Genomic DNA, 13833 nt, shown 5'->3' with positions numbered 1-13833 from the left:
TGCCATATCTGTCTGTGAATGATTGTATATGGTCAACTGTATCTCCTATAGAGAAGATTGTTTCATAAATTAGCAGTTTTCCTAAAGCAATAAACTTCTATGAAAGTAATAGAAGGTGATATGTTCTTGGCATCTCTTCATAAAGGAAGGAGAACCAAAATAATAACAGTGGACATATTTTACCTATTATAGTATGACAAGTGAACTAGCTGTTGGCTAAATATCAGATCTTGAGTATAACTGCCTGTGTTGATAACTGCAGAATGATGTCCAAGCAATGGATGTCAGGTAACAAAACAAATGTGGGTGGTACACTTCACAGCATAAAAAGCATTTGCCAATTTGAAGTATACCAGCACAGCAAGGGTAGTATTTGCGTGCTGTGCAATACATGAGACTGTATACTTTGCACATAAAATGCTTTGGTTCGAGAGAGAGTATTGCTTACAGCTGTGTTGCCACTTTTAAGCTTGAACTCTGTAAATGACAAACTGATTGAGAAACGAAAAAATTTTGTAACAGTAAAACGGCACATGAAAAGTAAATCCAACCCTACCTTATTAAGAAGAAACTCCCACTGACATCTGGGGAAGTTTAGTCTGGAAAATGACTGCTGAAAATAGCTCATTGTTATTATTCATCTTCCTCAGCATAAAACCCATCTCATCCAAGCTGAGAGAATTCCAGGTCAGCAGAATTCTATTTCCAACCAATCATTTTATATCCCTGTGTGAATTTTATTTCACATACTGCCTCTACAGGAATGGGTCCCAGGGGCGATTATGCTCTTGCAATTGCATGGTCTTTTTACTGTTCAGAAATGTTTATGGTATGTGAGACTGGAAGTTATAACTCAAATGGTTTCACTAACATAATTGTATTGCATGATATTGATGCCTCTTGTAATAATCTTCTCTTGCCTTACATCCTGCAGTATAAAATGTACTTTCAAATAGTCTTGTATTTAGAAACAGGATTGTATATTACTTCCTCAGAAAGCTAAGTCTTTAAAAATATTATATCTTATGAATAAACCAAAAATTTTAATCTCCTTGCCTATCTTCTCCTTTTCTGAATCACTTTGAATAAATCTGCTGCAGTACCTGTCATTCAGGGCCTTCACTCTATACTTTGTGTATATTCAGAATATGTCCAAATCTTACAGAAGCCTTCTGAATAATATCTCTGTGATTTGGACATTATTATATAGCCATGAACAGCCAGGCTTTCACCAGTCATACCTTCAGTTACTACAACATTGTTCATCCTTTTCATTGCAAATGAAACTTGTTCTACTCTTAGCTTATGGGAAGGTGACAACAAAGATTTTCATTGCTCCAGATTTAGCATATGCAATCCTTTTCTCTGCCACCTTCTAGTGATTCTGCATACACAAAAGTTAATTAACTCAGTGGTTCCTGTATTGAGACTGTACTGTTATTTATCCTGACCTGGAATGTCTCTCTTCACTAAATCCTGCTACTAAGGTGTCATCTGCTGCCTCTTCTCACACTCCGCAAATTCCTTTCCAGTTAGGACAGCCTTTCTGTTCTGTATTTGCATAGTGTCTATCCCAGTGGGATGAAAGTTTCAAGAAATTATTGCCATACACCATATCAATATAATTTTCATTATTTTATGTTGTCTTTTTTAAAAATCAAATTCTTATTTAATTTAAACCACCCAAATGTGGCATGTTGATCTACAAAATCATTTGCTAATTGCCAGTGCATTAAAATTAGAATGGATTTGAAATTTGTTTTTAGTTTTACTTTTTTTTTTTAGTGTTACTTTTTTTGTTGTTGTTTAAATAAGTGCTGCATGTTCTGCAAATTTGATTTTAAAAATATTTAATGTAGAATTTTTGCTGACTTTGAAAAACTACATAGCGGGAAAATATTTTATGAAGACTATGTAAGAGGGAAAGAAACACTGGTCTGGTTGGGCATTTGCTGGAATGCATTGCTTGCCCTAATTTAGTTTGGTACAGGAAAGATACATGGAGGGGAATCCTAAAGGCAAGAGTTTTGTATTCTCTTAATAAAAAAATATTCAAATCTTCTGCACTGATTTCTTGTTATTTTGTGTGGTATTCTGCTTATATTGGGTGGTTGAATCGCCTCATTTGTTTTATTAAAGATGACCTCCTAGAGCACACTGAGATGTGCAGAAAATCAAAGATGAAGCCATACATTAATTTTGGCAGGAAAAATTGGCTATACAAAGGTAAAACTCCTGAGGAAAATGGGTGACACAATGGAGCTAAGTCAGTATAAACATGGAATTGCCCTCTAGTTTTCATTTTGCATACATAAATGCCAAATAAATAATATTATATCACATATATTATATATATATATTATATATATATATATATGTATATATCAACATTTGTGAATTACCTTGTATTTTGGAATAGCTTTTAGCAGTTCTTTAACTGGGACATCTGTGCCAACTACTCCCAGGAGAATCCCTTTTGATCTCTGAAAAGAACAATAAGATGTACTGAGAAACACAATGGTAATGAACATTCTCACCAGTAATTTAACATTGTAGCTACTCTAGAGAAGTGATTAGATATCAGAGAGATCATTTGAAAGGTAGGCAAAGCAGAGGAGCAGAGGCTGGTATTGTTAATCCAATCAAGCAGTCATTTAGTCAATAATGGTTCTCCCTTCTACTATATCTGCAATTCAGACAGAAAAGGTAATCAAACTTTCAGTAGTTACTCAGTTCCTCTACAGAAAATTTTCCCATGTGAAATAGTTTCCAAATGAAAAAAATATAGCTGCAGTGTGTTACTCCCTTCATTCAAAATTTATCCTGCCACTCAGTAGGCAAAAGAGAAAGACTAAGCATAAAGTATGCATAATTTTCTTAAGTTAAATTAACAAAAATAAACATATACATACATGATATAAGTACCAGTAATTAAATTCTGGACCTACACAATAGAAGCCTACCAGTACAAAGAAGAAAAATATATGGATTATCTTCTGTAAGAGGATAACATAAAAGAAAGAGAGTGCTGTTGCCTGAGTTTTTCTCTTAAACATAGGGTTTTATTATGGTGTCTAGGGTATACATATTTGGGATTATTTGTTCACATTTTTATGCCAACATGGGGTTAATAACTGTAGCCTAAATAAGAAGAAAAGAATAAAAATTTATAGAGAAGGCTAAAACATTGTTAGGCTCCTAAAAGCAACTTCCCAGCAGCCACTCTATGATCACACAGCAGAAATAGTCTGAGTACTTACAGTCTCATTTTGCTTACTAAATACCGGCATGGCAACAGTTGTCATCAACACCAATCCCTGATCGTCAGCAAGCTATATTTAAAAAAGAAATATTATCTCTAAGAACCAAGGAATAATTGCAGGCGTGATTGCATTTTTCAATTACATTTTCTTCATTAAAATGAGAGAAGGCAATTTATCTAAATGATGCTTATCAATTTAGAATTGCAGTTAGTCCAGCCCAGCCCTACCCTGCTCCATTTCAGCTATAGCAGCTCTGCCCACCCCACCATCTGGACTGGCAGGAAAGATGCTTCTTCTTCATTCCTACTGCAATTTCCCGTGAGAGACACGAAGGGGCTGGAATGTGGATTGTGGAAGCAGCATGTGCAGTAGCAAAGCAGCTGGAGCTCTGTTCCACATCTTTCCCAGTGTCAGCTATGCCAAGATTGCCTTGGGTTGTTTTCTCCCAGCTAGGAACAAGAGGTCATGAGTTGCATGCACTTTGTTTCTGGTTCAGATTGAGATCTCATCAGCTAGCACTGCAGCAGAAAGGATGACAGCCAGTAAGGATCCCAAGAGCATCTTTGCTCCATCCGGTTTCAGTTTGCTGGACTAAGTGGTGGCATGAAGCATTAGCTGATGCTACACTTCAGGTTGCAGCATATTTCTTCAATTTAGTAAGAAAACAGATCACCTGACCTTGGTTCCATTCAAGAGAAACATGCTTATCATTGACCACAGCAGAGTGGCTTTGCTCAGATTATTGTCTATTTGTGCTCTCTAGCTATATCTCTCACTGTATCTCTGCCATAAGGCAAGTGTTAGCTGTAGTGCTCAAGCAACAAGCACTGTTCTGTGTGTTTGTGAATCTCCATCATCTACATATGAAAGATAACGCAAGGAGGAAGTTGAGAGTTACTGTCAAACACTTTCTGCCCCTATAATTTTGGAATACATTTAAAATTTAAAAAGCTTATCCTACTTTTAAAAGTATGACATATCCAGTTATAATCACGACTTTATTGTGATTTATCATTTCTAAGGACAGTTAAGTTCTGCTAAATTGTATCTGTGTTTAGCCAAATTCGCAAGGAGAGACAATCTTACTGAAAAAATTTGGAGGTGAGACTCATACCAATTGTAACAGGGATATTCTCCTACTGCTGCTCCATCAGTATCATGTTTTCTGAACTCAGGCAGTATTTTAAAACACTTTTATTTTTTGAGAATTTGTGCAATTTTTTTTCCTAACAATACTTTCTTTTTTTTTTTTTCAACAATGAAATAGCTATCAACTCTTTAAATTTTCAGAACACAAAGCCCATATATTGTTACAACAATGCTTCATGAATCATGTTGCACATTAATAAATTAGACAACGAAAATCTAGAACGTTACATGACTTGCAGCTCCCCGTCTGTTTCAGGAGAGTTTCAGTTTCCCCAACTGAAGCATGGCACTATCTTATGGTGAGGAAGAATGTTTGAAGACATCACACAAACACAAATGAGTTTTAGGATCAAGGTTTACATCTAATAAGGAATCAACAGGGACATGAGGTGGAACCAGCTCATGATCATGTTCTATTATTTGTTTTGTTTTCCCTTTTAATAAATACCTAACTTCCAGTCCTGACACAAATCTTGATCTATTAAACAATAGTAAATCATTAAGAAACAAACAAAAGAAATACCAACCCAACAAAACACCGAGTCCAGGGGTTGCGCTAAAAGCAGCTGAACTAGCCCAAGAATGTACCCTCTTTGGCTAGAGTCGTACAGTTAAGCACACTGACATGATTCGTATGGAGAGGAGCCTGCTGTGGTAGTGATGTTCAATAGTCCTGAACACATGTACACCAGGAACTGAAAAAGCGTTCTGCTGATTATGAGGTGACATCTTGGAGCGTTTAGAGATTTTATATGATTGCCCAGGGTTGTTCATCTCTGACATTATGAATTTGTCAAGTATCATTATGGAATTATTTTACAGTGAGCCTACTTACTCTCAAGGGATTACTAGTAACAATTTATCAGGTAGGATGCCAGCCAAAGGACTTGTCAGTAAAGTTTTAGGGTGTTTGAAATTCTTTAAATGGGGGAAAAAGAATAGTATGGAGTTCCCGGGAAATTTTAAGAGAACTGATCGTGAACTCTCAAAAGCAACTATGGAAGCACGCACATAATTACTGCCCTGTAATTGTGATGTCTGCAAGTATCTACAATTGCTAATGCAATCATTTTTCACGGAAGTGCGATTTTATTTTTTGATGGGTTTTTACTTTTTCTTTTTTGGTAGATGGGCAGGTTGTTGGCTGCTTCTGTAAGGGGAGTCAGAAAATAACTGGATGATCGATGACTCATGTTTGGGATGTTTCATCGAGTTACCAATTTATTCTGCAATATTCACTTCTGTTAGATTGTGAGGAGTTACCTCCAGGGGAGGACAACTTTATTCCCTGGGCAATGACATTTTGACAGAAGTACTTTGAAATAGTAGAATGGTAGCCACTGGGTATTATTGCTAGGACAATTAAAGCACGAGTTTGTGAATAAACTGCAAAGGAAGCCATGATCTAGGAATTCTGCATTCTTCTTTTTAAGTCTGACAATTTTTGACGTACAACAGAACTCTGTGACAGCTTATGCAAATGTTCAAAAAGCTTAGTAATTCTGGGAAATAAACAAACAGAAACATTCTAATCACTGCTAAAACCTCCTAAACTGCTTATATTAATAACAATCATGTATTACTAATATTATCAGACTTACTAGGATTATTATTTTTTACTTTTTTGCATCATCAGCAAATACTTATAAGTTAATGTTTAAAGTAAAATATTAGATATCACAAATTCAGAATAACAATTTATAATCATAAAGTTTCTGAGTGGCTGTTCTTTTATTCAGAATTTCATATTATTGTGCGATAATTAGTAAGAGTAATACACTCTTCAGTTACTTATTTACTACTTTTCTCCCCATCCCAATATGTAGATAACCCTTTTCATTTCCAAACTTATCTACTGGCCAATGTTATAGTCTCAGAAAACAATCATGTAGGGACATGCAAAAGAAAATACTGTAACCAAATATTTCTTACAGGAAACCTCTTAAGGTATGATTTTTTTAATCCATAAGCACAATGTGCCTACTTCTAAACAGGTAACAACTCATTTACACATAAGAACAGGGATTTTTAGTGTTGTGGGCGAATACAGAGAACAGTATTCATTTGAATATAATGTAATAGTCTCATCAGCTGGGTGGTTAAGAGTTACATATAGTAGAGAACCCTAGGAAATGACTCAAACCTGAAGCAACACATTTTTAATCTCAATTTCTAACTAGACTTTACCTTATCCAATCTCTTAGAACAAACTACTACTAACAGTCACTGCTACTTCTATGAAGACATGCTTAATTTGGCATATTTCATCCTTCTGAGAATTGGAAACTGTTCTAAGCTTACATGGTTCACCCTTACCAACCTCAACAGATTCTAGAGGATGGTAGTGTTCACAGGAGTCAGGTAGGGTATGACAAATATATATTTGCAAAATACTGTGCTTATTATTTGTAAGGTGTCTGCTGAAACAAGATGTTGCTGGTGGATTCATTTTGTTCACATATAAGGATGAGTTTTGATCCAAATGCTCGAATGTCATCTGAATTAATATGCAGAGCCACCAATAACTCTGATTTCTTCAACCACATTGAGAATTCTTTTTTTTTTTTTATTCTCCTCTACTACTGTACTGTTTTTTCCAATGTTTAATAATGTTTTTTTTTACACTTCATAGTATTAATAAATCAAGTTTCTGTTTCTTCAATCTGTAGTAAGTGTCTTAGTTATTCTTTACCTGGAACATCATATTCATTAACGCACCCAAGTTCTGGCTGACATCAAACCCCAGCTCTTAGTTACTCAGCAGCATATCAGTTACTACACTTTGATCACTTTCAAGTGGTTATTTAATAACTCTAGAAGTGTGGAGTCATCTTCCTGCTTAATACTCTGATTACATGCAGCATGGCACTAAGTATACTTGTCCTTTCAAATGCCCCTTAATCTGTTAGATATTTATTTCCCACTGAATAGGAAGGAGTTTCTATTTTCCAAAGACCAATTTAGTATGTTTACACGGGCCTTACATATTACAAAACAACCCCCCAGGTTTACCTTATAACACGGGAATTCCACAGACATTTTCTTCAAGAAAGTTTTTCCATAATTTGCAAGCATGGAGGAAAAAAAAATATGGAAAAATAGGCTGCCCCATAAAACAGAGTGGCTGTTTAGAGAACAAAAGAAGTCCCTAATGTTCAGTTCACTTTCTTCTTGCCATTTTCTGACTGTTGCACTTTGATTGAGACCTGCAGCTAATGAGTGCAGTAATCAACATCTCCCACTTAGTGTACAGGCAAGAGAAGCTACAGCAAGCTGCCCAGATTTTCAAAGACAATGTTATTAGTGTTCTATTACTACTAACATCTAATGTATATTACTGTTATTTTGTATTTATATAACAAAGCCAGGCAGTGCTAGTGAGGAAGCAGTCACTATCTCCTGAGACAGAAGAACAAGTATCAGAGCCCATATCCTTTTTCAGATCCTTCAAAGAAAATATGCAGTACTGTTTCACTTCAGCTGGTTCTTAAGTGAAATTTTAAAATCCTGTTAAATAAGAGTATTCTCTAATCGTTACTGCTAAATGAAAGATGCCAAATAAACAATATAAAAATTAATTTTTTAATTACTTTAAAGGGGCAATTCTGCATTTTGTTGCTAATTTTTGAAATATGGTTAGCCACAGAAAGGAAACAAATTCTGAGTTTGTAAACTTGTAGTTGTTTGGTATCTTTCAGAGTTTAGATTTTGTATTTTAGATAACCACAGGGAATACCAGAGAGTTTCTAGAATTTGGCACTGTATTAAAAAGACAATTGTCCAAGAAAATACTTGATCTGAAATTTTTTTTATTTTTACAAAATCTATTATGTCTCTGATTTACATTATGAAATCCTAGCAGGCCCAGCTCAGAAGTGAACTTTCATAATGCTAATTCTTTTCAGCCTACATTTCCTGATTTATACAATATCTAGATGAGAATCTCTAAATGAGAATTTTTTTGTGTTTTTTTTTTTTAAATTTATTTTTTTTCTTAACATAGTTCTTCTTTCTGCATTAATATTAGACTGCAACAATAGTAGAACAGTTCTGCTGAACAGGATATCTCTTTCACCGAACATTATCAAGTCAAGTCAGATTTATCCATCTCTCACCAATTCACGGCAACTACAAAATAACCACAACAATGACCAAATTTCTTTGTAGATTAATCTTAACTCAGTAACATTCCTTTGATTTCTAATCTCCCTGGATCTGTGTTGTACCTCCTAGATTTTTCACCATCCCACAATAGCAGCTTTGATTTTCACACTTGACTGACTTACAGTGTCTGAATTGCAGAAAAATTCCACAAACTGTCCTATTTACAGGACAGATTTTAAATTTGGAGTTAAAATTCAGAATTAAAAAACAATATGAAGAAGCAAGCTTAGGAGGCTGAACAGAGGCATATGAGTAAGTATTTGAGGAAAGTTGCGTAGCTATGCTGACCTATGAAGCATTGTCTGTGGACCTGAAAGGAAATAGGACTTAAGGGAATAGGGCAGAGAAATAGGTCAAAGTGAAGGTCTGTTGGCCTACACAGCCATATGCCCTGTGCAAAAGCTGAAAAATGGAGAAGAACATTGCTACCTTCAGAGGGACTGAAAAAAGGGTGAAAATTTGAGGCACGGGAACACTGAAAACTCTGTGACAAGGCATCAGTGCTGAAACTGGCTGCTACAGTTTTGAAACTGTATCCAAATAAGGCAGCAGTTCCATAGGGATGTACTTGAAATATGAGTTTCATGCTGAGGATTTATTTCAGTACCTTGAATAACTCTACACATTCCCAGTCCATCCCTCTCCTTCTTTTCTCCAGTCAGGATTAGCCTTGTTTCACCTGTGCCATCTTCCCCTCAGACTATTGTACTTCTGTGTTCTGAGCAGTCACAAGACAGGCTGGTAGCATCAGAAAATTGGAATTTGACCTTTTAACTGTTTTATATAGACTACTGGAATGAAGAATAGCTATTATTTTAGTTTAGATATAAATTACGGTCCAGGACCATAAAGGAAACTGTGTGAGTGTTAAAAGTTGTACGGATATGTCTATGTTTAGCCACACAAAAGTGAAACACCAAAGACCATCAGTTTAAAATGCTTTCTCAGTTAAAACTGGCAAATTGTTTACTCAGTGCTATTAAATATCAAGTCACTTGTTGAGGAGTGTGAGGAAAACACCTGGAGACTAAATTTAAGATCCTGTTTAACATGTATGCAGAAATCTTAAAGCAATTTTCTGAATGGGTCACTCAACCTTATATACATTATAAAATTGAAAGATAATAGCACCTCATCTGGAAACTGAAACAAAGGAATAATAAATCAGGGTCAAAATGTTTACTACCTGATTATTTTATATCTCATTAAATTCAATTTAGCTTCTATAAATTTGTAAAAATGCTAAAATTACTAGCCATGCACTTCAGTGAATCAGCAGCTTTGCAAATTTTTTATTTTCTATTCCCAGTGACAGTCAATTCAACACTTCAAAGTATAGGAAGGTAAATGATGCAAGGAATGATAAATGATATTTCCAAATGGCTGAAAGATGATAGCATCAAGATAAAAGGAGGGCAAAGCACTACTTACAGAAGTTAAGGGATAACACAGAAAGAGAGAAGAAAGCTGTCAGGAACTTTTGGGCAACAAACATCATCAAAACATTTCTATATGGAGGAAATACGATTCTATTCATGAGAGAACCATTAACTTTTTTTTCTATGTTCCTAAACACAGCTATCTGCTTCTGATGTATGTGCCTAATTTATTCAATTCTACCTGTTCATAAAAACTAAGTAGAACAAAACATCACAGCAGGAGAAGGACAACAGATTTGAATCCCGCTGTGTTCGTTCAAGAAAGCAAGGAAAGCTTTCCTGCTAGGAAACCAAACACCTTTTTGAGCTATTAAAAAGGAATAGCTTTTGTTCATCCATGAATACAAAAACTGCTTTTCAAATGTTTTTCAATAATAAAGGTCATTTTGGAAGCCAAAGTGAGAAAATCAGAAAATTGCTAAATGTGAGTTATGAGTTCATTATAATCATTTTCATTTTCACAGTCATGGAGGATGATTATCTAAAAAGATGCAGAAAAACGATACAGATGACATAAGATATTCACACTCATTTATTTGTCTGGATAGTGGCTCTCCTTGAGACTCACTGGGTATTCCTAGACACAATTTCTCATGAAAGCTACATGATCATATTAAAGCACCTTTGTCACCTGAAATTATGGTGAACTTTTTATCATTATCATTATTAGTAATTTTAATATTTTTAATTTGTAGCGTTATCTATTTTAATTATAGAGAATATTGCAAAGCTCCTTTCTGGTCAAATATTGTGCTTCAACAGACATCCAACTTAAACTCCTCATACTTCATTACATCTGCACTCCAAATCTGCATTTCAACAATTTGTTATTCAACTGTCAAAGACAGACTAGAACCCGTGGTCTTCAAAAGTGATAGCTAATTACCATAGAACATTGACTAAACACTGAGAAGACTGTATCCAAATGTTTCATATAAAAGACATAACATTTCATCAAGATGACCAAGTATTTATAATGGATATAAAACAGTAAAGGTAAACTTTGAGTGCCACATTTTTCTTTCAGATCACTAGAAGATTAAAGTGAATATGTTTAGAGAGACATGACTGTTTGAAATGTTTATAGAGAAAACATTTGCAATATGATACATAGAATCCAACAAAAATACAGTTCAAGTTCATACACCATATGGCAAAACATGTACACTAGTGACTAAGTCATTCATACAGGCAAATGTGTATCAGTCCTGTGTTGCTTCCCTTCACCTTGCAGATAGGGAGATAGAGATTCTTTGGCTTGGTGTTTGTGTTGTGTTTGCTACATTCTGGCTTGCTGGAAGAAAACTTGGATGTTAAGCAATATTTTTGTGTGGCACCTAATGGAAGAAAATTTTGGCTTCTAATAACTGACAATTAAAATTTTCATTGCTTCATGTATAACTGTGGCTAACTCTTGACCAGTTTAACACTGATCAGCAAGCCCCTATATCTGGTAATCTCAATGCACTCAACTGAACTTTAAGTTTTGAGTGCTGTCATAATAAACTCAGATAGGGATATGAGAAAAATACAGCTACGAAGCATTTGCTCAGGTTTAGTTGGTTGAAGAGCAGAGAGGAGATAATTTAGATTCTGAGCTAAGACACTGGATTTTGTTAGCACAATGCCACAGTGATTCTCTGCAAGGGAATCCAAGAGAAAATACAGATTCAAATAAGGTAGGATTGAGGGACAGGAAGAAGACTCCTAGAGTAGAAAAGTTTTCATAATCACATGTAAAATAGCCTCATAAAGATCATTTTGCTAGGAGCAAAGTAAACCTGTCAGTAAGAAATATCAATCAGCATTTCCTGCCTTAAAGTCTACTATCTTCATAGTAGACTATAACATAGTCTATATATAATATAATATATATTAATATAATATACTATATTATAACATAATAATATAATAATATAATATACTATAATATAACATAGCAGGCTATGTTTAAGAAAAGGTTCATTCTTACCTGAAATTATCAAAAAACCTCAGAGACTATTTTTATCTGTCCCCCTTCATTCATTCCTTTCCACCCCTCTCCTCTTTCTCTACATGAAGGCATATATTATGGCACACACATACAAAGTATGCGGCTATAGATCTGCATTGATTTGCTTGAGGGTTACACAATTGAATAATTTGTATCAGAATATTATTTAATAGTTCAGAAATGTAGACATTACAATCTGATATACAGTATCACATGACACTAGTAAGCAGCCTGATAGAAATTTCCCCAACAGCATATTTTAATCTCACCCTGTGTCTTCTTTCTGCAAACTGTTAGAAGTATTTGGCATAAACAAGTAGGTTAACATGAATTAAGTCAAGGTTAGCCAATCTTTTAGCACTTCTATTTGTTCACGAAGCTGTAAACAAAAGAATTTTAATCCACCTATTTCCAGAGGAAAAAATAACAGCAGCAACTTTTCTTACCACAATGTCACATTTGCTAGGCTCTAGAGCACACAAGAACAAACTATGGACATAGTCCAGTGTGACAGACTACCATACTACCTACAGATTTAAAACACGATTTTCTGAGATCCATGAGCAAGAAAATCTCAAATATACATGGCAGTATAAAGCTACAAGTTTCCATGATCAGATTTCTTGCTTTTTAAATTAAAAAATACATTGAATACACTAAGGAACCATTCTAAAGTTTTGAGGTCCATGGTTGCCCTAACCATTCCCCAAAAGCTATTCATATTCACTGATAATCACTTGATCTATAGCTTTCATTAAAAATCCAACTTTTATCATCATTCAAAGGCTATGAAAAATAATGCATTTAAATTTCTATGACATTCTATATTAAAAGTGCTTTATCTAGAATGAGAATTAATTGAATGAGTAGGTGTTGCTGTTCCCCAATATATTCAATTAATTTTTCCATTTCAGTGCTTCAAATCACAACCCACAAAACAGCATCTAGGTTTTCTGTTTTCTAGAAGCTTTGATTATATTTGTGAAATATACAAGAATGAGGGAACAAGCATCAAGCAATTCTTAGACTGTGCCGCAATCATTGTGCTTTCATGATGTGCAGAAGTGACTGGTAACATACCATACCGATGTAGAAGTTGTTCAAAAAGCATATTATATAAAAACTGCTTGCAACCTATTAGAGAAGTCAAATGTCAGATGTATTCAAAGAGGTGTTGATAGATACAGTGGGGAGCAGTGAAAGGGTACCAGCTATAACATGGGTTCTGCTGTCTCTATAATAGAAATAAAAATGATCTAGAGATGTTTCACATACAGTAATGGGGTGAGTTCATTTTTTTTTTCATTATTCAAATTGTTGATAAAATAACTTCCCTGCTGTTTTCAAGTTGTAGGCCGCTATATGCCTATTGTGTTCAAATAGCTCATGTGTTTGAAGAGCTGCTCTTAGCAGCCATAATGCATTGCTTTGATGCCCAGGGCCCCAGTACAGTGAACTGTTTCACTGATCACTACTGTACCAAACTCATGACACCATGGAAACATGAAGGACTGGTGAATTACTTTGAATAACTAAGATCTGAGTAAAATATTTTACCTTTTGAGCCTGAGGGAGCTGGAAAACAACAAAACAGAACAAGCAATCATTATACATTAAATAAATTTGAACAGCTACTTCAGCTGTTGTATTCATAAAATCACAAACGTAATAAAATATAAAAGAAAGAATCCAAGGAAATTAACTTTACACTGAGGGTTTATAATGACTTAGTTCATTATTTGACAGCTTATCTGCTAGGTGTCACAAAAGTACCATCAACTTATTAAATATCATGCTACTAGAAACAGATTATTTTTTCATCAGA

The 13833-nt window shown here is 34.7% G+C and overlaps 1 protein-coding gene across 1 annotated transcript in view; it reads right to left on the bottom strand.

Moving 5' to 3' along the window:
- Positions 1 to 13833, bottom strand: part of CACNA2D3 (calcium voltage-gated channel auxiliary subunit alpha2delta 3) — a gene marked incomplete at both ends in the record, with an annotated part of 393832 nt that overhangs the window by 108043 nt on the left and 271956 nt on the right. Inside the window, 3 exons of the mRNA XM_079540355.1 lie at positions 2403 to 2483; positions 3261 to 3332; positions 13566 to 13583. Of these exons, the coding sequence (XP_079396481.1) occupies positions 2403 to 2483; positions 3261 to 3332; positions 13566 to 13583 (171 nt within the window). The remainder of the gene's footprint in view (positions 1 to 2402; positions 2484 to 3260; positions 3333 to 13565; positions 13584 to 13833) is intronic.

The sequence above is a fragment of the Tetrao urogallus genome (genome assembly GCF_951394365.1).
Source record: "Tetrao urogallus genome assembly, chromosome: 10".
NCBI classification, from domain to species: Eukaryota; Metazoa; Chordata; class Aves; order Galliformes; family Phasianidae; genus Tetrao; species Tetrao urogallus.
The sequence above is the reverse complement of the archived record's forward strand: the minus strand, read 5'-3'. Positions and strand labels throughout refer to the sequence as shown.